This window comes from Pyricularia pennisetigena, chromosome 1, assembly GCF_004337985.1.
Source record: "Pyricularia pennisetigena strain Br36 chromosome 1, whole genome shotgun sequence".
In the NCBI taxonomy this organism is placed as follows: Eukaryota; Fungi; Ascomycota; class Sordariomycetes; order Magnaporthales; family Pyriculariaceae; genus Pyricularia; species Pyricularia pennisetigena.
In genome coordinates, this window is record NC_043740.1 from 3042878 (window position 1) to 3065813 (window position 22936).

The 22936-nt window shown below is 51.9% G+C and overlaps 7 protein-coding genes across 7 annotated transcripts; 4 read left to right on the forward strand and 3 right to left on the reverse strand.

Annotated features, from left to right (window-relative positions):
* Positions 1–1842: 1842 nt before the first annotated feature.
* Positions 1843–4645, forward strand: PpBr36_07467 (uncharacterized protein; the record flags this gene model as incomplete). The annotated part of the gene is made up of 3 exons (XM_029894604.1): positions 1843–3232; positions 3304–3973; positions 4045–4645. The coding sequence occupies 3 exons, from the start codon at positions 1843–1845 to the stop codon at positions 4643–4645; spliced, it is 2661 nt and encodes an 886-aa protein (XP_029748014.1).
* A 1400-nt stretch (positions 4646–6045) lies between these two features.
* PpBr36_07468 (uncharacterized protein) lies at positions 6046–8131 on the forward strand (the record flags this gene model as incomplete). Its single annotated transcript, XM_029894605.1, has 4 exons — positions 6046–6330; positions 6392–6889; positions 6948–7966; positions 8014–8131. 4 exons carry the CDS (start codon positions 6046–6048, stop codon positions 8129–8131), a joined length of 1920 nt encoding a protein of 639 aa, XP_029748011.1.
* Positions 8132–9161: 1030 nt separating this feature from the next.
* PpBr36_07469 (uncharacterized protein) lies at positions 9162–9431 on the reverse strand (the record flags this gene model as incomplete). Its single annotated transcript, XM_029894606.1, has 1 exon — positions 9162–9431. The coding sequence occupies one exon, from the start codon at positions 9429–9431 to the stop codon at positions 9162–9164; it is 270 nt and encodes an 89-aa protein (XP_029748010.1).
* A 1004-nt stretch (positions 9432–10435) lies between these two features.
* PpBr36_07470 (uncharacterized protein) lies at positions 10436–11989 on the forward strand (the record flags this gene model as incomplete). Its single annotated transcript, XM_029894607.1, has 3 exons — positions 10436–10459; positions 10523–11681; positions 11769–11989. Coding segments are annotated over 3 exons (1404 nt in total), but the record flags the coding sequence as incomplete, so codon positions are not given.
* Positions 11990–12579: 590 nt separating this feature from the next.
* On the reverse strand, positions 12580–13203 carry PpBr36_07471 (uncharacterized protein; the record flags this gene model as incomplete). The annotated part of the gene is made up of 2 exons (XM_029894608.1): positions 12946–13203; positions 12580–12795 (listed from the first exon to the last, which is right to left on the reverse strand). The coding sequence occupies exons 1-2, from the start codon at positions 13048–13050 to the stop codon at positions 12580–12582; spliced, it is 321 nt and encodes a 106-aa protein (XP_029747876.1). The 5' UTR covers positions 13051–13203.
* A 1129-nt stretch (positions 13204–14332) lies between these two features.
* Positions 14333–20415, forward strand: PpBr36_07472 (uncharacterized protein; the record flags this gene model as incomplete). The annotated part of the gene is made up of 4 exons (XM_029894609.1): positions 14333–16336; positions 16411–18173; positions 18948–20175; positions 20293–20415. The coding sequence occupies 4 exons, from the start codon at positions 14333–14335 to the stop codon at positions 20413–20415; spliced, it is 5118 nt and encodes a 1705-aa protein (XP_029747873.1).
* Positions 20416–21175: 760 nt separating this feature from the next.
* Positions 21176–22936, reverse strand: PpBr36_07473 (uncharacterized protein; the record flags this gene model as incomplete). Its single annotated transcript, XM_029894610.1, has 2 exons — positions 21176–21777; positions 22630–22936. 2 exons carry the CDS (start codon positions 22934–22936, stop codon positions 21176–21178), a joined length of 909 nt encoding a protein of 302 aa, XP_029747874.1.

Sequence of the window (22936 nt, forward strand, 5' to 3'; positions counted from 1 at the left end):
CCGCAGATATAACGTGTGCTTGGTTCAGGTCTCGGCGGTTCCTGTTAGCGTTTCCCCCGTGTCGCTCCAGCCACTCTGCATTTGGACCAAGACGTTGACGGGCTGCTAAAAAGAGTCTCGCCCGTCCGTCCACCCAGAGACAAGGCACTGCACAGACCTGCCCCTCTCGTCCTTCCACCACGCAGTTGGCTGCCCCAATCCCGCCGCAAGCCAATAAGTCAAATCCTAGCTTGAGCTGGTACATCACTAGCGGGTGGAAACTAAAGTGAAATTCTCTCTGCCTGGGCACTTGTCTCGTCTGCGACTGCCAACAGCCGCCTTTTCAATCTTGAATTGACGACCGCCCATTTAATCCCACCTCGTTTTCTTTTCTACTTCTACTTCTTGCGCCTGTGAGTCTGCCACTACACGCATCGTCGAGTCAGGCAAAGACAAGAAAACTGGCCCATTTCGAACTGGGCGAAGCTCTTCAAAAGGACAACATCTCGGCCACACCCGCAGTAGCCTATTGAATAGCACGCGTGTCGCGTGTGCTTGGCTGGGACAGGATCGTCGCTACATCTTTCAGTCTTGTGTGGTGCGACAGACAGCCATCGAGGCTCTACCCGACCATGGGCCGCGCATAGTTCTTTCGCAACTCGTTCGCTTGCCAGGAGATTATTGCTGCAGTTTTTTGCGGTACAGGATCACTCAAGCAACAGTGGCTTGAGTTCCCCCATCGTCTGCTGCTCCATAGCCACCTTCGAGCCAAAGTTTCAACCGGCGAATCCGGAGCCAGAAGACCGGCAACTATTTTCGGGCGGATGCACCTTAAGAATCTTTTTGCACTTATTACTTGATTGTTTGTTGTCATTTTACAACTTGCTTCCAGCAACTTTTCGTTTTTGTTTCTTTTTCTCCAACTAGAACCTATTGGCGGCTTGGTCTGCCCTATTCAAATATTCTGTTGATATTCCCCTTCGTCGCTGTTCCGGCGTGGATCCGGTTCATCGACACCGCGGCAACTCGCAAACGATTCCAAAGCGAAACGAACTGCTGCCACAAACAAACAAAGTTGGCGACTTCAGAGCAACTCTCCTTACAGATAGTGGGCTCACTCGTCATTCAGGAACACCATACAGACCGGCACACCCTCGAGCTTACTAGACTATCATTTCCTTCGATACCCCGTTGTCATAGATTTCATCATCTGCACTTACTACTACTAGTACTACTACTACTTGTAAGTTTTCACTTTTGTTGCTGAAGATTCCTTGTTCATATACCCTCGAACAGGCTACCCAGTTGTTCCGAACCCCCAGGTGTTCGTCTCTGGGATACACCAACTGCGGCACCACTCTCTTGTGAGCTTCCTGGCCATGAGTTCATGTGAAATGATCACAGTGCTTTTTTTTTTTCTTCTGCAAGCAAATATGTGCTTCAAAGCCCTAGGGCTGCTGGAATTTGCACATGCTATTGTGGTCGCGTGAACGCCTATGTCATTGTTGACGGGGAGAATATTATGCTTCACGCACTGCATATCTGCATATGCACATTACCCCCCCAGCCACCACAAACAGCATCTTTTCTGTTTATTTATTTCATTCTCACGCTCTGGACCTTTTGCTTTCGTCTTCCTTCTTCGCGTCTTCTCTAGATGAAATTATCAATGTCACTGACCTTTACATAGACATATTTCACATTTTGTTCGGCAACTGTTTGCATCTCGATCTTTCACGAAAACCACTACTTCTCAGAGTACAAGCTTTTAGAATCACGTACTCGACGCCTTCTTCAGCTTGAGCTCTCACACGATCATCCTAACAGAAGCCTTGTCTACCCTGTTATTTTCGAACCGTCAACATGAGTTCTGGGACTTTGAAGGCTGTCACCCAGCCCAAGCCTGGCCAGGGCCATCCAGTGGGAGGTCCAAGTAGCCAGGCAATCTTGTTGGACAAGCTCAACCGCCGCGCAACACCAGACTCGGAGGCGCTGGCTAGCTCCGACGATGACGGCGACCACCGTCAAGATCAAAACCAACCAGCGGCGCAACCTCACAAACCGGTTCGTCGGGCTTCCTGGTTGAACGACACCAGTCAGACTGCTATCCGACCTCGCAAGGACTCGTTTGCGAGCAGCACCATGTCTCCTACCACATCTCACCCAAGCACGCCATCCGTGGAGACTGGTGCTGCGACGTGGGGCAATCTCCCGGGACAGACTGCAAGCCTCAGCCGTGCACACACTGCTGGAAGCTCTACCTTCCCGTGGGGTACGGCTATATGGGGCTCTGAGAGGAAGGAGCTACCATCCAGGCTGGCAGAGCATATTCCTTCGCCTACAACTGCCTTCCCGCCGGGGACTACCGGTTCTCCCTTTGGAAATCCTGAGCACAGCCTGGCCCAAACTTCACCCGGTCCTAGGGAGCCGGTTGCTAACTCACAAATCCCTTTCGCAATCCCCCTACACCCTACACCCAAGACCTATCGATCTCAGTCGTATTCTGTAGGCCAGTTGGATCCTGATACTCCCACCAATCCGATGATGCCCTCCTCTACGCTGGGAAGTCGGACCCGGCAGCTGCCTCATCCTGGCCTTCAACACCGTCCTTCCCGTCCCAGTATGCTCAGTGAGATGTCGAACGATGGAATGCTTGGCAAGGTGAAAGAGGTCGAGGACGACGAAGAGAGTAGCGAGTCTATGAGTGGGAGCCAACAGCAACAGCAGTCAGCGGAATCCAAGACTATCGAGTTCTTGACACGAGAGAATGCCATGTTGCGACAACAACAACAATACCACAACTCACGTCTGAGGCCCCGAGCTTCCACAGGCTATGGGCTTGGCGGCAACGGATACGGAATGCAAGCATCCGTACCCGAGGAGTCTGATTATGCGATCGATGAGCTGGAGGAGGGTCAGGACAGCGAATTTGCCAGACGAGCTTACGGCCGTAGGATGAGTGAATTCGGTGTTCCAGGGGGCACTTCGCAGTTTCGATCACCCTTCTCCGCAGAGAACCGCAAGATTGAGACCATGAAGAAAGCATACTGGCACAGTGCTCTAGGCTTTGGAGGTCTTGGAGACCAGCCGCAAAGTCGTAGACATTCGTTTGCCGATGTGCCGCAGAGGCAGGCGTCTATTAGCTCGCTTGGTGAGCATTTGGGACAAGAGGTGCTGTCACAAGAGCCTCAGTCCGGACTCGACTTCACGTCTCCATACGCAGAGAACTCGGCCTATCAGTCCGCCTCTAACGGTAAGCATGAAACATACCCTTGGCCGTATAAGTGTTGTAACCATTTAGCATACTGACTGGGGTACACTTAGCTGCGTACTTTACCGGCGGTTCTGGTTTGCAGATGGCACAGCAATCCATGGGCCCATCGGCTGGGTATCCTAGCCCGTACCCATACCCAATGAACGCTGCCATATCTCACCGACCCACGTCGCCACACCGTGCCATGTATGGTATCAGCCAGCCGAACCGCCTGACGCCTCTGCATGTGGTTCTGTTCAAGTGCGCCCGAGCGGACGTCTTCTACATTCAGGAAGGCACGGGTCTCACCGTTAAGGCCGGCGACCTGGTCATTGTGGAAGCAGACCGGGGAACCGACTTGGGAACGGTTGCAGCAGAGAACGTAGACTGGAACGAGGCCAAGCGTCTGAAGGAGCACTATGCTGAGGAGCAGTACAAATGGCTCATGATGTACTCTCAGAACGCCGGCGTTGCCCAAGACGGTGTAGGCGCCGGACTCATGGCTGCGTCGAATGGCGGCAGTGCTATTGGTGGCATGGGGCCTCCCGGTCAACACCACATGCAGGAGCCTCCTAGCAGCGGCGAGCTGAAGCCTAAGCTCATCAAGCGACTCGCTCAGGCCCATGAGATTCAGAACCTGCGGGATAAAGAAGGCAACGAAGCCAAAGCCAAACGAGTCTGCATGCAGAAGGTTAAGGAGCATGGTTTGAACATGGAGATTCTTGATGCCGAGTTCCAGGTGTAAGCATTCACTGCCCACTCAGCAAATTTGAGCACACTCGAAGAGATGCTAACATGCAACATTTATGCAGAGACTGGAAAAAGTTGACCTTTTACTATTTTGCCGACTCGTACATCAACTTCAACTCCCTTGTCACGGATCTCTTCAAAATCTACAAGACCCGTATTTGGATGTCAGCCATCAACCCAGCTTCATTCGCAACTCCGCTCGGATTGCAGGCTCCCAGCGGCGTCGGTCCGGGAGCGGTTGGGCTCGGTCGCGGTGGTGGCGTTGCCGGCTCTGATCGTCGCCAGCATACACAATCCGAGCCGGTTCAGAGTGCCCGCAGTTTTCAGCAACAAGCGGCAACTTTTACGCAGCCTTTTTCGGCCGAAAGGGTAGCACAACCGACTGCTACTACATTCGCGACTCCTACCTATTTTCCAACCTACCCGGGTTTCCCTGGTTCTGGTCGCGCTCCAGGGTCCATGCCGTATGGGAATACAGCCATGGTCCCAAATGCTGACGCGTATAACGCCGCTGGGTTTTCGCAAGGCGGCATTGACTACCGTGCCCGCATGGCTACTACACAATCTTCCGGGCCCGGCCCTCATGATGAGGCACTGTCGCCTCTCTCTGTGCCAGCAGACATCGCTGGCCCTTTTCAAAGCCTGTCCCTCAACACCCGCTGAGTATCCTGGCTGAAGCTTCAATTTACATCGCATCACGATCACTTGGACTTATATATTCTATCCTCTGCTCGATCACTCCGTGTCTTTACCAAGCATTTGCATATTCTATCATCCTTTTTCTATCAGCTACGACTACCAATGACCATAGACGGTTTCACTCGTTCAGTCAGACGGCAGACAAGACGGCGGTTATAACCAAAAAAAAAGTTACGTTTATTCACGAGTTCGATACTGGGTTTTCACGGATGACAGACAGATTTTTCGTCCCATCAGGCTCTTACATGGCGTTGAAACGTTACTTTTACCTTCTTCCTTCGGTTCACTATCGTTGGCCAAGGATGCGCACAGTCAGGCATCGTTTGTATTTCGGGTTCACGCCCTGCGATGTTAGATGGGAGTTGCTGCTGCCAAGGTCAAGGTTGGCTTTTGTCACCCTTTTTTGCCTCGATTGCGTTGCTTTTATGTGCCTCTATTTTTTTGTTTTGTTTTTTTGTTTTGTTTGTTTGATTTCTTGTTCGGGACAAACTTGCGAGATTGAATTGGACTTTGGAAAGAAACATCAAAATGGCACACAACCTATAAACAGGGAACGATACGGAGATTTGATAGACAGACTCTTTTCCGTTTTGTTTTTATTTTCTCGTCGCATCGAGCGAGCGATATGGCAAGGTCGGGATGTAATTAATTGTCAGACAAGGTCAAGGGGAGATAAATGGAGAATGGTGGGAGTGAGAACCACAGCCCTTTGTCCTCTTGCGCAATCTTTAATTCATGTATATTTGTTATCAAAGTTATCAAATGATAAGATTGATTTTGTTCTTGATTTTCATTTCCTCTGCACCCCGAGGAGCAGTTCATGAATACATAGGCGTGTTGAACATGGCGGGAATTAGGCGCTCAGGCACTCGTGATACTGCCTGTCAAGGTTGAGTGTCCGGGTGGCTTTTATGGGAGTGCAACCATTTAACTCCTACCCACATCGTGCCTTCTTTCCAGATTTGTTTTGGACCGAAGCGCGCTGGAATTCCTTCACTTATATTGATGCCATGCGGGAAGGACCGACTCAGCTTTTACTGCCGCTTTCTATGGCGGGGACTGATAGTCGGGCACTGTACCTTCTCCAGCTTCTGTTTTCGGTTGCACAATGATTTTCTCAAACTCCCAGTCGAGATTCTTGTGATGTTTGCGCTCTCTGTTGCTCGCAGTCAGACTCTTCTGAACTCATTGCATTGAGGTCACAACCTCAATCACATTTGAAAGATAAAGTGTTAATTATCGAACTTTGAAAGTCTCACAGCCTTCCATGAAACCTCCTCATTCTCAGACCTCACTTGCTCCGATTACCGTGGATAGTCGAATCCATTACTGCCTGGCGCCATTCTCAGGGCTCCCAACATGCCATGAGAGAAGCACACCTGCGCCTGGATTCGATCGAGCTGGCTCTACGAAAACTGCCAGTAAAACTGCGAGTAGAGTCGGAACTTACCTTGGGACTTCCTGATGCATGGCCAACTGCAGTGACTCCCACGATGGTCTCTTCCATGGTCGCAGCTGGTGGGCTGTGGGTTGAGCGGGCAAGTCCATGCAGGTTGCATGTCGATTCCGTCGTGACCTCTGCCCGGGGCATGATAGCCGAGGATTATTTGCATGCGAGACGCCTCGCCAATGCCATCAGAGCATGCTCCGTGAGTATTCTTCAAAGCCTGATGAAAGCCGTGATGTATATAAGACTGATATCAAGTGGAGGCCTGGGAACTTCTGGGCTTGCAGCTGAGCCGCTGCCCCAGGCCCGTACATGAGAATGAGCAGGACGTTCCCGGATCTCTCTTCTACATCACACATATGACAAACAGCTCAAGTCACCTTGTATACCAATACACAGAGCGTGCTGAGGTCCGGAGACTAACTTGTCGTTTTTGGTTCGATTTCGCGACAAAAACCGTAAACAAACGCCCAGCAAGGCAGCGGGAAGCGGCACAGACAGCCGTATCTACTGATTCGAGACGCGTCACTCGCTCAGGAACGAAAAGGTCGTTGACAAAAACTTCTGAAAATGTTGCCACCCAATCTGAGCAGCTCTCAGCCGCTGAGATTGACCGCAGCGTGATGATCCTAGTAAGGGGCTCGCTATTTACACTACTGGGCATCAAGAAGCCCACTCCTCGGATCAGGAGACTGCGCAGCTTTGAATGTCCGTCACTGCTCGAGATTGCCCCAGCCGCTTTCAACATGCGGTATCTCCAGGTAAAGTCTCATTTTCGGTATAACCAATCTCGTAGAATCTTTATTGATACCTAGGTAGGAAGTCGTACAACGTGCTCCATTTTTGAACTCAATCAGCTCAGTCTTGGCTCGTCTCGTGGACAATGCACAGTCACCCTCTTTGAGGCAGAAAGTGGCATCGCTCGCCATGGGAACTGCAGAAGGATCTGAGATGCAGATCCCTTCAGCCGACTCCACCCAAAAGGAACATTGCACTGATAAAGACAGATACTTTGAGGAAGTCGGGAAAATGATATGGCCGGTTTTGCAGACTGCGCCTTCAAAAACGAAGCTATATCTAGAGAAGCTACCCGAAGACCGAATCTCTGATGCTAGCGTGGGTCTACAACCTGATGGGAACTGTAGTCCTATTCACGATCCCTCCCAGCAATCCGAGATGGAGGGGCTAACATCAGGAGAGAAAGTCCATGACGGGGTAGAAGCTGACGCCAATAAGCTGGGCCTCCACTTAGCTGTAAATGATACGAGCAATCAAGGTAACAATCGCTCAATACATCGCCTTGACGAGCCCTTTCGATTCCCAGGCAGCACCCAAGAGTCCGAAGGGGCACCGTTTCTTGATGGTGAAGACCAAAGTTTGGGCAGCAATGCGCAGGAACTCATGCAGAAATACTACTCACGTTTTCCTGAATACGAACAGTCCTCGCAGGCCTTTCCGCAAGATGATTTATACGGAGACGAGTATGAGAGTGAGCATAGTTTTGATGAAGAAGGAGATACTGCCGACTATCACGATACCTGTTACTACTCCTGGATCTCCGACAACGACAACGACATGGCTAGCGCATATATTGGCCTTGGAAACGATTACGAGCTTGAGGCTGAACACCATCCATATTTTTCATCAAGCCTCGCACCTCGCACATTTCTTGGAGATGAGACAGGCACAACCGATTACTATTTCGAGGATGAACCCGGGAGAGCCGACATTACAGCCAACCAAGATTCTGGGTCGGAGAGCCTTGACCACTTTGAAGGATATGATCAAGGATTTGTGGACAGCTTTGGGGACGAGTATGTGTACGAAAACTCACATATGTTTGTTACGATGGGCAGTATACAATGAACGGTGATAGTCTTTCCAGTCATCTTACACCGTGGGAATGGGATGTGAGTATCGTGAGGTCTCTTAGAAGCTTCAAAGGACCCATGAATCATGCTGACAAAACACGCATATACGGGCTAGGGGAGACAAGAAGATGACGTCAACGTCGATTCCTGGGATTAGGCCCAAGGTCAGCTCATGGGCCTTACATACGCGAACGATTTCTCGTATCCTAAGATGTGCTAGCAGATATAAGTGAAAATTCAAAAGTGATTTTTCTGGGGGAGACGTGGTTGACTATACGGGCAAAACTGTGCTGAAAAGTTTCCAAGACTTGATTTAGACGATATTGACTATCGGCCCAATACCTACATGAGGTTTCATCTTTATAGGCTTACATCTACAAATACCTACCCACCGAAACTAAAAAGCCGTTCAGGATGCATTTTGTCACATTAGCCAACTGTCTAAGAGGGTAGTTTTGGCCTCCTAGTCAACCAACCGAATGAGAAGCAAGACACAATTTGGAAAGAGTAGTCAAATAGCCAACTACCTACCACTGCGAATCTGTATTGCATCTCTTGCTTCAAACGTCACATGTCTAAATCTATTACAAGACTCAACTCGGCCGGTTGATGCCGGCGTCGAGGCAACGTACCTAGGGTTTCCCAAAACACACAAGACAGATGGAGCAAAACAAACAGTAATAAGATGCGATGAAAACTGGTAATTCGGCTGTGCTTTAATAGACAAATTGGCAACGAGCCAGAGGAGTCAAGCCAACCACGCATATATGCAAGAAGTAGATCCACCACACATCCTTTCTCGCCGGTGGCAAGGTCGCTGTTAGCCATTGACGCTGCTGTCGACTGCATCCGCCTGGGTATAGATTTGTTCGTTTGGGCGGAAAGGCGATGCTTAATGATTCCACCGTGGGTAGACGAGGAAGCACATGCTTGTCTCGTCGTGGGGATAACCCTCGACGGCAGGAGCAGCAAGACAAATCGACTCGTTCAGTCTGTCGCATTCCCCCCAATGCCAATGCCGGCGCCAGCCACTCTGACCCCCTCTGACCTGTAATAATATTCTTCAAAATCCCCCCAAGCACCCGAACAAAGCGATTTCTCACAAGCATCTCAAGGCAATCCCCTCTTCCCCAGATCGCGAATCCTCTTTGCGCCAAGCCTTTTATCTTGCCGCTGGCGGCTTGGCGCCGGGCTTCCCTGCTGCGGGTTTCTTCGTGTCCTTCTTCTTCTTCTGCTCGGGCTTCATGGTGGCGTAGTGGATGTACCAGATCAAGGTGATCTGCAGGATGATGGCGACGAGCACGACGAGCAAGATGGTGAAGAGGATGGGCTGGTCGTTGAGGACGGCGACGGCCTCCGGGGTCGCGCCGATGGAGCGGAACCAGTCGAACTGGCCCGGGGCGGGCGTGGCTGAGGGCGCAGGGCTAGCCATTATGTTTTATGGGGGTTTTTTTTTCTTTAGGTATCGTCGAAGGGTTGACTGATGCTGAGCTCTCACTGAGAGATGCGGCGAGTCGTATATTCTTTCGAAGATTTCTCGATCGGTTTTGTCGGCGACGTGGTTGTCGATGATGCTTCAAGAAAGTAGTACTGATAATAGAGAGAGAAAGAGAAAGAAGTAAAATGATCGGATTAACAAACGGGGCTACTACTGCCTTTGCGCTGCAGGGCAGAAGAATTGTTACAACACGGACCCGAATGAAAGAAAATAACAAAGTTCCGGGTGTGCAAAATGGATAGACACACAGCTCGACAAGAAGAGAATGCAACGGTCAAAAAGAAGGATGCAAAGGTAAATTGGGAAGAAATTCAATCAGGATGATTGAGTGAGGTGTTACGCTGCGAGGGAGCATGGGCGTCGTCCAACCAAAGCAAGTGAGGCCATCGGCGGGTCAACTGCTTGGGAAGGCCTGTTTCAGCGTAACGGCTTTTGAGACGGGCCCCTGACGACGAAGTGGTGGGAGTGAACCTCCCGTTTCCGTTTCATCTTGGGCTGATGTCGCCTGCTGGGGGCGCTTGAAAATCCTCTGGACGATCACGTGCACAGACTGCTGAGTGAAGGTATGTGCAGCTGACAAAGGGCGTCATCCATTAGAATCAGGCTGGGTATCATAATATCTGCAACCATACTACTCAACTGTCTGCTGGCTTTCGAGCTTCAACTACGGTATTTGGTATTTGAGTGTCACTCACACTCAAGCTTGAATAGCGTTTGGGAAAGCATTTCAGGTGTACCTGCACTGCACGCCATGCATGGCATTTTGTAGCCCATAGTTGGGTGGGGCGTTATCCGCGAACACTACCTCAATACTATTGGTGAATTCACGCGTCGAATAGTGGGTCGGACAAAGCAGCAGGGGTTGACGGGAAGCTCTCCAAATTTTTTGATGGGAGCTTAGGCACATCGTGTATTCTCGAAGACTGTTTCTCGCAAGCAAAAGCGAGGCGAGCGATGGCGAGGTAAGCCGCATTCACACCGAGGAGCCGGCTTCGAAGAAGGAAAAAAAAAAGGAACAAAGATAGGCGGCTGCACATTTCCACGGTCAATTTCAATATCAGACCACAGTAATGAGCGCAGCACGTCCTGCGGCGAGGAGCCTGCTCTCGCGGCGATGCCTCGGCGGTGCGCCTAATGCCGCCGTACCCTCAAGTGTACTTGCCGCGACGCAAGTACAGCAGTTTCCGACATGCCGACGACAGTTCCATGCCTCAGCCCCGGTAGAGGCCAGGAGAAGACCGCGCTTCTCCAACGTGCACGCCAAGGCCATGGGTTTGGTGACGGAGGAGGACATATCCAAGGCGACGAATGAGACCTTCCCCGAGCTCACGAAAGACGAGCTGGCCACTATGGAAAAGATGTACACCCCGGAGCAGCTGGAGGCCTTAAAGGCTGGTGAGAAGGCCGTTGATCCCAGGGACCTGACCGTTCAGGGTCGAGTGCGAATCGACCCCTACCGGCTTGGTTACCTATCCGACTTATCCAAGATCGATCCCGTCGTCGACAAGCGCGTCAAGAAGGAACCACCTCCCAATACCAGGGCGCGGTTCATGACAGGACCCGAGTTTGTGCTAGACTTTTACAGCTGGATGCGTTCGTTCCTGCCAAAGGGTATCAACCTAGAAAAGGAACTCAAGAACATGTCGGAGGAAGAGCTGAACGAGCTGCTGGACAAGTATACCCCGAGCCACACGGATTTGTTCAACTTCATGGTCAACCGCTCCTCCATGACAGATGGCGGCCAGCCATCCAACACTGCAATTGCCCCGGCGCTGATGGACAAAGTGCCCGGTGTCGCAGGCTTGTACAAACGCCAGGTTGACCCGGCGGACCAAGGCCTGGACGACGAAGGCAAGTACCAGCACGCCAAGAAGCAGACAGGACTGTCGGTCCAGGATATATTAGGTCTGAGGCACAAGATTCTTGTGCAGCGTTTCGTGACCAACCAGACCCGTCTGGGTAAGGTGCAGAGCTGGCACATTATGACCATCGTCGGCAACGGCAATGGCCGGATCGGACTTGGCGAGGCCAAGTCGGTCGACGGGCAGATTGCCATGCACAAGGCGAGGCTCATGGCTATCAAGAACATGGTGCCCATCCGGAGGTACGAGGACCGGACCATTTACGGCAAAGTCAAGGTCAAGATAGCGGGCACCGTTGTCGAGATGGCTGCCCGCCCGCCAGGTGAGTTTTCTGCATACCGTTAGCTTGAGTGTAAACGTGCTCCATGAAACCCCAGTGACTAACATGAAGTCTCCTTAATCTGTCTAGGATTTGGTCTCCGTATCTCCCACAGGTTATTTGAAATTTGCCGCTTGGCCGGTATCAAGGACCTCTCTGCCAGCATTCCTCGATCGAGAAACCCCATGAACACGGTCAAGGCTGCGATTAAGGCGCTCCAGAGCCAGCCTGACCCTGAGGCAATCGCCATCGGAAGGGGCAAGAAGCTGGTTGATGTGAGGAAGGTTTACTACGGCGGTCATGTGATCTAGAGATTCTGTTCCATCACACCATCCCCATGTACATAAACTTCCTGTACCTCCTGTGTTATTCTTGTAACATCTCACTCCTGTTCTGTAATCCTACACATATAGTTTGAAGACACTTTTAGACGGACAGTCCGAGGCTGGACTTTCGATAGGTGTGCTGTCATACGTGGATCGAACTCGGGTCTCAGTCAACCGATAGTCAACCAGTAATGTTGCCCTTGAGCACCCTCGTTGCCCAGATTCGCACTCCTCGACTCCTCGACATGCCGGGCTCTTGCTCACGGCATGCTTCTGAAGCGCCGATCTTCGCTGGCAAGAGCGATGTTAGCACCCTGCCATGAGTCAAGGCTAGGACAGCTTGACCCATGCCACCCGTGGCACCAAGTCAGCCGCGGAGCAGCCTGCAATAGACTTGCGGGTCCCGTCGTTGGGCGTCAGGCCAAAAGACGGCCGGTAAACCCCAGCTACGGGCTGCTCCCGAAGTTCCTTTTGTCCCTCTCCATTTGGGGAGGATGAAAAGACCAGCGACGCCTTTCTCCTTCTGTTCCAGGATCAGTGGCGCCCCTCCCACGTTGAGTTTCCTTTTGTTTGGTTCAGCGCCCACCATCGCTGCTTCCGTCATCATCCTCCCCAGTGGCAGCGTCGGCGCCGGCCTGGTCGCCCCACTCGATCTCCTGCTGCAGCACAATGCTGTAGACGCTCGCCTTGAGCAAGGTGAAGACGAGGCTGGTCTTGCGCTCCAGGTCGCGCAGGCCGTCGAGGATCTCGATCGGCGGGGCGCTGGCTAGGTGGTCGAGCGTGGAGGCGAGCTGTCCCCATTTGACCGGACTTTTTGTTAGCAAGGTATGATGGCTTTTTTTTTGTCTTTTTTTTATATATATTTTTTATTTCTTCTTCCTACTATGGAAACTTTTGGGAAAGATATCTGTGACAGGAAAGCGCCGGGAGAGCACACGCACCGTTTTCATGTTTTCGGCCAGACGTTCATATTCGTCCAGTATCTCCTGCTCAAGAGGTGATACCTCCGAAGGTGGGAGCAGTGAATTCGTGCTTTGTTGGTCCATTTTTGTATCAACTTCTTTGGTTACTCGGTTGCAGCTGGTGTCGATGTTGAGCTGAGGTGGGAAGCTGGAGCTACAGTTGTCGCGATCGACGCGTACATCGCGATTGGTGCGGGGTGAGCATAATTGAAATGTCTGCAAAACCCTAACCCGGCGCTCTTTTCAACGACTTCTTATGGATGAGGAAGTCCACAACAGCTACCTCCCCACTACCTACTACCTAGGTACCTATCTTCAAGTATGTCACGACTGGTTGTTCCTGAGACAACCTTAAGACTGATAATATCTATGAGAAAATTGGTTATATTTGTCTTTTCTCGTTTTGATCTATACAGTTCAAGTCTGTAAATCAACATGGCTGCAAAGGGCTTCATAATGCTCGCGCCGGCCAAATCTTGCGTCTATAAGTTCGGGTTGCTTGCTTCTATCGGGGCAATGCCGCGGATGTCACTTTAAGAGCTTCCAATAAAGGTCGGGCATGTTTTTTTACCTTCCAAGGTCTCTGACGTCTGCTGGCGTCGAGTCCTCTGGGCCATCCATCACAGTGCGCGAAAACTGGACGGCCTCCGACAGGTTACACGACAGGCAAGGCTGCATTCCTATTGCTGTATTCTCCATTGATGCGTTATCTGCCTCACTATCACAAGAAATCATGCATTGCTACTCGCTGGCATCTGTAAGTACATGACCTCAGAGATCCTTTCGATATGGGCTGGCAATCGATGAGACCCAGGTTGCCTGATGGTTGTTTGCTCCCTTCCCGTTGGGGGTGTGACCTTGGGGTTAGGCAACCCGTTTGCCAGACGCTTGTGGACTTGGACAGCAGCCTTCTCATCTCTGTCTCTAGCAAAAACAAAAGGACATCAGCTCTTATCTTCTCTCTTCTTTCCAGGGAAGTGTTTGACATGGAAACAAACCCTCGCAAGGTTTTCTCCCCATCTTCATTGAATGTTTTCTGGTCAAATTGATATCAAGCACACCCTCTTCTTATCTGAAGCTCCTGCCCTGAGCCCTTTAGGCTTTTCTTTCCTGCGCCGTCGCAACTCTCCCATCTGCATGATCTCCTACCGAAATCGCCATTTCTGACCTCCCTCTTGCTCTCACTGTACATCAACCTGGGATTCCTGTCCAAGCCTCGAAGCACCACATAGATCTGTCCTTTCCCTTATTTGGTATTTCTTCTCTAATATCCAGTCTACATCAACCTTTGTCCCCAAAAGAAAACACACACACACACACACACAAAAAAAAAAAAAAAGAAAGTAAAATAAAATAAAACAATACCATGGCTCCGGGTCGAAACCGCGGAAGTGGACGTGGCCGCGGCCGCGGCCATGCATGGTCACTGCCCGTACGTAATGGCGATGCCCGCCAGCAGCGAGACCAGAATCATCCTCAGAACAATGCAAGCAAGCCAAAACAGACAGAGGAGCAAATTCAAGCCCGGTCGGCCTTCTTCGAATGGCAGGCCCTGCTTTCAAGTGACCCATCCTATGATAAACTGGATGCTCACCGAAAGCTTGCCCGCTTCTGGGCAAGTGCCCTGGGAGTACTGAACAATAACTTCCGCGAGTGGCATCAGTGGCTAGCCAAAGATTTGGTCAGTGACGAGCTGAGCGGTCTGAAGTATGTGCGGTCGACCATCAACTTTCAGGCAGAAAACGAAACTGTAAAGTTGGATGTTGTCCGGCCGTTCCTCGAGGTTATCACTCATCACGAGCTTCTGAACTGCCTCTCGATTGAGGCACATGTAGGCACCATCTACAGCTTCATTTGTGGCTCAGATGGCACAAGAGCAGTTGATTTCATCACCAGCGTCTGTCAAGATCTTCTCATACTCGCAACCAAAGAGCCCAATGAGAAAGCACGACATGATGGCAATCAAGTCCTGCGCCTTCTCATCGAAGCAATAGAGCAGCTTCTGGAGAAAGAGATGAAAGCTCGTCTCAACGATAACCTTGGCCAGATATTTGATCTTTTGGATCGAGTTTCCGTAAAGTTTAATCCTGACGAGCCAGGTGGAGCAACTTCAGTTGTCACTCCGTTAAGAAGATATGCTGGCCGCTGCGCAAGACTGGCCAAGGGTCTAGCCGAGACCCAGCCATCTACCATCCCGACTAGACCCTCTGCGGTCCAGTCAACATTTCCTCTACAGCTCTCCCGGGCTGGCGGACGGCACGACAACGATCACGAGGATATCACCAAGATCCGGCTGCTTCCCACCACTGCTGAGATAATGAGTAACGAGGCTGAATATTTACCTTCCACAAACTGGACTGTACCGCACGTCTTTGAGGAACCTGTTCAGCGACATCTGGACACGCACTTTCGTTTGTTGCGGCACGACACGTTCGGACCAATCAACATGCTACTTCACGGTTTCATGCTCAACAAATGCTCTCTCTCCTGGCTCCAGAAGCAAGAGACCAGGGCTCATGCTTACTCTGGGGCTCACTTGAATCACATTTTTGTGGATAAGCGGGGTCTTGGGATCACTTTATCATTTCTCCGGCCGGCAGACACTCGCAAGCTATCATTGGCAGAGCAGCGAAAATGGTGGGAGAGTTCATCTCGTCTGGATGACGGTGTTCTTGTGGCATTTGTTGTCTCTAGTGACAGCCAGACTTCTGTTCTGTTCTTTACCGTCGCACCAGCATCTCAAGACACCCGGGGGGGAAACAGCAAGACCGACGGCGAAGCGGCCGATGGCAAGGTTGGAAGCAAGAGCCATATGCTGGTTCCCAATCAAGGCCTCCCCCAAGTCGCGGTGAAACTCGTGGAGAGAACAGATCAAGATACAAAGCTCCTATTGAGGCTTTACGATGAGGGTACCGAGGGATTTCTCATCGAGTTTCCCTCGATTATCCCGGCCACATTTGCTCCCATCCTGAGGAATCTCCAAACGATGATTGGAAGATGTAATCTCGCATTCTCTCGCTGGATTCTACCCATGGCAGAGGAGGAACAGCAGGACTTGAGCGCAGTCATCCCACCTCCTGAGTATGCTCGGGCAAGCGGTTTCAAGTTTCGATTGGACACCATCACCACAGACAGAGATCCTCTCGAACTTGATCCCTCCAGCAGTCTGGTTGACAACGAGGAGCTTTTCAGAGTGCTCGAGTCTCGGACTGGACTCGACAGGGGCCAATGCGAGGGACTTGCAGCCGCCCTTACCCGTGAGTACGCACTCATACAAGGGCCTCCGGGTACTGGAAAGTCATATGTTGGTGTTCAGCTGACGCGTGCACTGCTGGCGTGCAAGTCCAAAGCATCCCTTGGCCCAATCATGGTTAGTTACGAGATTCCCATAACTGACAGATGTCTTGTATGCATATGCGAGCTGACGAATTTCCGGCAAAATAGGTAATATGCTATACCAACCATGCCCTCGACCAGTTTCTGCAGCATCTCATGGAAGTTGGGATTGATAAAGTCATTCGAATCGGTGGTCGGAGTCGCGTGCTAGCACTCGAGGGTAAGAATTTGCGGGCAGTGAGTATGCATGGCGGGCATAAAACCAAGCTGGAGCAGATGATCGTCGGGAGAGCACATAGCAATCTGGAGACATACTCGAACCATCTTGGAAGCTTGCTGGGACATTTGCACCCACGACGCAAATTTAGAGGGCGCCCAAAGTGGGATTCCCTGCGGCACTTTCTCAAAAACGAGTATCGCTCTATTTACAATCAGCTTTCCAACCCAGATAAGGAAGGATTCATCACTCGCAGTGCTGACCCTTTGGCTGCTTGGCTTCATCGGGGCTCGATACCACAGAAACTTGACCATGTTACTTCTGGTGCTTCTGGCGGCATTAGCCAGCTCATCCAGAGAGCCGAAATCAACATCGACTCGCTCACAGGTACTGAACGTCAAGCTCTGGTTGTGGCACTCCAGGGAGAGGCTCTTGATTACTACAGTGCTCGGATCAACACGGGCCTGGGCCAGATGGAAAAAGAGCAGCAGAACATCAAGAATGCTCACCAGGATGTTGATCTACGAGTTCTACGACAAGCTGATATCATCGGTGTCACCACCACCGGCCTGGCCCGAGATATCGAAATGCTGCGCTTGGTTGGTTCTAAAGTAGTGATCTGTGAAGAAGCCGCAGAGGTACTCGAGGCTCATCTGCTTTCCGCCATGATGCCACGAGTGCAGCACCTGATCCAAATTGGTGACCATCAGCAGCTCAGGCCGCAGGTTACGGACTATGATCTAAGCTTGGAATCGTCAAAGGGTCTCCTATTCCAGCTCAACCGCAGCCAGTTTGAGAGACGTGCGGTTGGTGAACCAGGCATGGCGTCTATACCTTTGGCCAAGCTCAATATACAGCGGCGAGCCCGTCCAGAAATTTCAAGGCTTTATAGAATCCCGCTGTACCCGGGTCTCAAGGACCATGAGGACGTCTTGGGCAATCCCAATGTGGTCGGCATGCGCAGGAATCTATTCTGGCTGGAGCATGACCACCAGGAAGACAAAATAGCCGGCCAGAACCGGTCGACTTCCAAGACAAATCGGTGGGAGGTCGACATGGTCGTGCCCCTGGTCCGCCATCTGGTGCGTCAGGGTTCGTACTCTCAGTCAGACATTGCCGTGCTCACGCCATATGCTGGGCAGCTGCGAAATCTACGAAAAGCTCTGAGTAGTGAGTTTGACATCTTTGTGAGTGATCGAGATGAGGAGGCTCTTGCTGCGGACTCGCATGGGAAGTCCGACTCGGAGGAGGCGACGCATCAAACAGAATGGGACAAGGCGTTTGTTCGAAAATCCTTGGCCGAGACTCTCCGCCTCGCGACCGTTGACAATTTCCAGGGAGAAGAGGCCAAGATAATCATCATTTCGCTGGTGCGGAGCAATCCGGAAAACAAGGTCGGTTTCCTGCGAACATCGAATCGCATCAATGTTCTCCTCAGCCGGGCAAGGTACGGCATGTATATCATTGGGAACAGCGACACCTACCTCGCCTCTGGCGTCCAAATGTGGCGAGATGTGTACCAACTCCTCCAAGAGGAAGGAAATGTTGGCCGTGCCATAAGTCTCTGCTGTGATCGTCACAAGGATACACCCATCGAATGCTCCACCCCAGAAGACTTCCACATCAAGAGCCCTGAGGGTGGCTGCGCTCTTAGGTGCGACAAGCGACTCGAAAGATGCGGGCACCGCTGTATGGCAAAGTGCCACTCAGACAGAATGCATCAAGTATGGAACTGCCCCCAGGCGTGCGTCCGAACTCGCCAGACCTGCAGCCATCCTTGCTCCAGGCTCTGTGGTCAAAGTTGCGGGCCCTGCTTGGTAAAGCTAGATGGAATCCAACTGCCATGCGGCCACGTTATGGACAAAGTGCCTTGCCATAAAACCCAAAACTTGCAGGCGCTGGAGTGCAAGGCTGCTGTAGAGAAGAAGGTGCCTGGCTGCAAGCACGAGGTTAGAGTTACATGCTCCACGAACGTGGAATCAGGCGCCTTTCACTGCCCAGTCCCATGCCAAGAGCTTCTCTCGTGCGGTCACGGTTGTCCTGGGGATTGTGGCAGTTGCACGATCAGCGACAACCAAAATGGGGACGTACCAACCAAGTGGCAGCAGCATGCTGCCTGCTCCGCTATTTGCCAGAGGCCGTTCTCAACATGCAGTCACCAATGCAAGCGGAAGTGTCACGGTGGCGATGACTGTGGACAATGCCGTGATTCCTGCGAAGTAAGAACCCCCGCTGCCTCTTGAACAGAGATGTCTTGAACTAACGCCGAGCACTAGGTCCGTTGTCCACACTCGGCGTGTGGACTTGAATGCAGTGAACCATGCACACCATGTATTGAGCCTTGTATCTGGCACTGCGACCACCAAGGTGCATGCCCCATGCCATGCGCAGCACCTTGCGAGAGACTCCCATGCAACGAGCGCTGCAGCAAAACTCTCAAGTGCGGCCACCGCTGTCCAAGTGTTTGTGGTGAAGAATGTCGCGAGGGTTGTTGCCACGAGTGTCGGGACAAGGAGGACTCTATCGTGGATTACATTGAGTTCAAGACCTACGCTGAAATCGACGTCAACGAGACTCCGATAGTGGTCCTGTCTTGCGGCCACATCTTTACAGCAGAGTCTTTGGATGGCCATGTTGGCATGCATGACGTCTACGTTGTCAACCAAAAGGGTGAGTATACGGGAGAGAAGGACATTTCCTCTGACCTTGCGAAGCCCGTACCTGGCTGCCCGGAGTGTCGTCGGCCCATACTCCAGTTCTCAACGAAGCGGTACAACCGCGTCATCAACCGCGCCGTCATGGACGAGACCACCAAGCGACTGTTAGCAAAGGGCCGCACCTTGATAAAAGCCCTCGAGACCGAGTTCTGTAGGATACAGGAAGGCCTCCAAAAGACGCGGGACTGGGTTGTGGCCAGTATTGTGACACCCGCCGCTCTCTCAAAAATGCTCAACGGTCGCCACGATGAAGCATTCAAGCTCATCCGTCGAGCCAAGGCCCTCCAAGACGGCACGCGGGCCGAGAACCAACCTACGAAGAAGCTGGGCGATGCTATCAATCAGACGAAGCGCCTTCAAGGCAGAAAGGACCAAAGCGATGGCCACCGCAGCGCCCAGCACGTCTTCACGGTAGAGAAGGAGATCTTCTACAGCGCGGCAATCATAATGTACCAGATGCAAGATGTCAAGCTGCGCGACACGGTGAGCATCAGAAGCCGCGTCCGCAACCTCGCCGAGTCGGGGCAGGCGGAAGCTGTGCTCAGGAAAGCGACCAGCATCGCCCTCCAAACCTGCGCCAGGCTCGTCAGCGAGAGCATGGCGGACAAGTTCCCCCGCGCGAGCGTCCAGCTGACGCTGTGCTATGCCAACATGACCAAGGCGCTCGAGGCGCACGCAGGAGGCGGCGACAAGATCGTCGAGCTTGCCGACACGGCGCGCGCCCTGCTTGGCGCCGCCCGCCGGTTGTGCAACGAGCTGCGCTTCGATGGCGCCCCCGAGCTCGGAGCTGCAGTTGAAGACTCCCTCCGGCTGTTTGAGGACAGGTACGAGGCCGTCACGGCCAAGGAGCTGGACGATATCAAGTCGGCCATGGTGAGCGGCCCAGGCGGCATCGCGACGCACTCTGGGCATTGGTACAAGTGTCAGAATGGTCACCCTGTAAGTCTGTCTCTACAATCGCCGCCATATTTTTTTTTCCCCCTTTCCAATCATTTTATTGTTTTGTTGATAGCTGCTAATCACAAAGTGGTCGCCTCCACAAACACCCCCTTATAGTTTGCGATAGGCGAGTGTGGAATGCCCATGGAGCTCGCCCGCTGCCCAGAATGCGGAGCCAACATTGGTGGTCAGAACCACAGTGCTGTTGCCGGTGTCGAACGAGCTAGTGAGATGGAGTAGACTGTTTTAGATGGGGGGGCTCTTAGACCTAATATCCCGGTTCTGTTTTAGCTTTTTTTTTTTTTTTTCGGTTTTCTGCAGCATCCTGTAAACCTACCCCTTTTGCTGTGGGTTTTTTTTTTTTTTTTTTTTTTTTTTTTTTTTTTTTTTTTTTTTCCCGATGGCATGAGAGATTGGAGAAAGAGTCAGTGGCTGAACCTTAGCGTGCGTTGTGCCTCGTCTAGCCTTGCGCCTATCCTTCTCTGTGGGTTTGTATCCTCGGTGTAATAGTGGTTCGAGCCAGGCTGTGGTGTCATAAACTTTGATTGACAGTAACAATGGCGTGTATTGTGGGTAGCCGACAAAGAGGAGAACGACTCTCAACTCACAATCAATCACACTGCCAAGTCTGTATGCATATGCGAGTAAATCGTACAACGTACATCTATTTTTCACTGGCTCGTTACTAGGCAAAGTCCTGTCCCAATCATAGCCAAAACCCGATGAACGGGTGGCTTGGGGTATCGAAAAAAACAAAGTTTCACCATGGACGAACGCCGACCAAATACAAGATCAATAATGACATGGCAAACCAGCCACAACCGCCCTTTCCATTCCCCCCCGCCAAAGGCCGCTATTTTTGAAGAAACGCCATAATTCGCACGCCAAATATTCCAAAAAAATGAAGACAGAGAGCAAATAATACTAAAGCCAAATGCGGTATATATGCAAGATAGGAATCCAAAGACACAGGCTCACGGTGCCCCCTGATAGATAGGGATCATCCCGTAAAGTCATCTGCCTCGTGTTCCTCTGGCGATGCTACGAGCTTCTTCTTTTCAGCCTTGGGGCTTTTGTCACCATCACCAGCCTGCTGCTTTGCGCTGAACTCCTTCCAGAGTTTGGCGATATCCTCATTGCCGTCGTTCTTCTCCATTATGAGGTTCTTCAGCCACTTGTTTTCTGTTTCGAGCTGGTTGATACGCCCTTCGAGAGCGTTGACCTTGTCGTTCATCTCTTTGGCGCTCTTCTCAAGCGCCTGCTCACGCTGCTTCTTCTTGACGCGGAAGCGCGCAGAGGCGGCCGTGTTGCGACGACGCTTGTCCTCTTCGGCAGCGAGGCGCGATGCCTCATCCTGGCTCGTCGGCCTAGTCTGCTCTGTTGGCGGCCGGGCCTTGGTGGACGAGGCTGCTAACCTAGGCTGTTGCTGTTGGGCAGCATACGCATTTGGTTGCGGCGGCAGCGGCCTTTGTGCAGGTGGGGCCATGGCATAAGTCTGTTGTGGGTTTTGTTGGATGGACTGCAGGCTGCTCAGGGGCTCCGGATAGCTGTGCATTGTTGATGATGCATATGGGCCGCCAAAGTCGGAAAAGTTAAGGTCGCCTGCGCGCATGGTCATTTTGTGTCAGCAAAAGTATATTGCAGCCGCAATGGATAGGCATCTCAGGGAGGAACGTGAACGGTATTGCGACAGCGACAGCGACTACATAAAAAGCATGGCGACGCCGAGCGTCCCATATGGTAGTAACCCTATGGGTGAGAAAAGGCAGGGCTAGGTGCAGAAAGTTACACACGTTGACAAGCTCCCCAGATGGCTGTAAGCACACCCGGGGCCAATGCCGTTGATGGATGCTTGTTTCTGAGGGGCGGACTGGGCATTCCCGACTTGGTGTGTGGTGCATTGCTCAATCACGGGATATGGCGCCATCGGAATTGCACCATAGATGCATGGTCCCCCGCCAATTGCCGCTGACAAATTCCCCACACAGCACATGTGTGCAACCCCAATATGGCCAAAAGTTCAGCCATACATAAATGATGCCTCGCGGAACTAGCCTGCACGAACGCTTTCATTGCTCACTCGAGCGTTGGAGATGGCTGCAAGAAGTGGGGGTTAAATCCAAGTCCCCGTTAAGGGACGTGCGTGATGGGCATAGAGAGGGGGGGAGAGAGAAAGAGCGCGCGAGGGATGAAGCTGGGGCTGTCGTCCCAACTGAACCCTTGATTGCCTTGATTGCTAGGCACTCATCCTCTGTGATCGTTCCAAAAAAGAAAAAGAAAAAGAAAAAAAGCAATTCAAAAATGCCCGTGACCCTGTCACAAGGCCGTCCTTTAAAAGAATGGGCAACGGGTAGATCTTATGGGGCCGACGTGCGGGAGTGAAACGGATTACCACCAAAACATAGGTGTAACCTCAAATGCAGGAAAACGGTCGAAAGAATCCCATGCACTAACCTGACATAAAGTCCATGCTGCTAAAGTCGTCCATCGTCGTTGTTGATGCGGCCGCCGACATGGGCTGTTGTGTCTCGCTCGGGCTGACTGTGCTCGGCGGTGTATCTTTGTGCGGTTGCGACTGGTAGTCGGTGTTCTCTCCCGTCTCGAAATCGAAGAATTGTGTGTTTGTGAACATCATGAGATCTTCATCTAGGCTTCCTCCAAAGCTGTCGGCCGACGCAGCCGGGGTTGCCGGTTGGATTGTGTTCAGTTCTCGCAGGTATTGAGCGACATTGGGCGCTCGACGCCCGTTGTATCCTGCCAT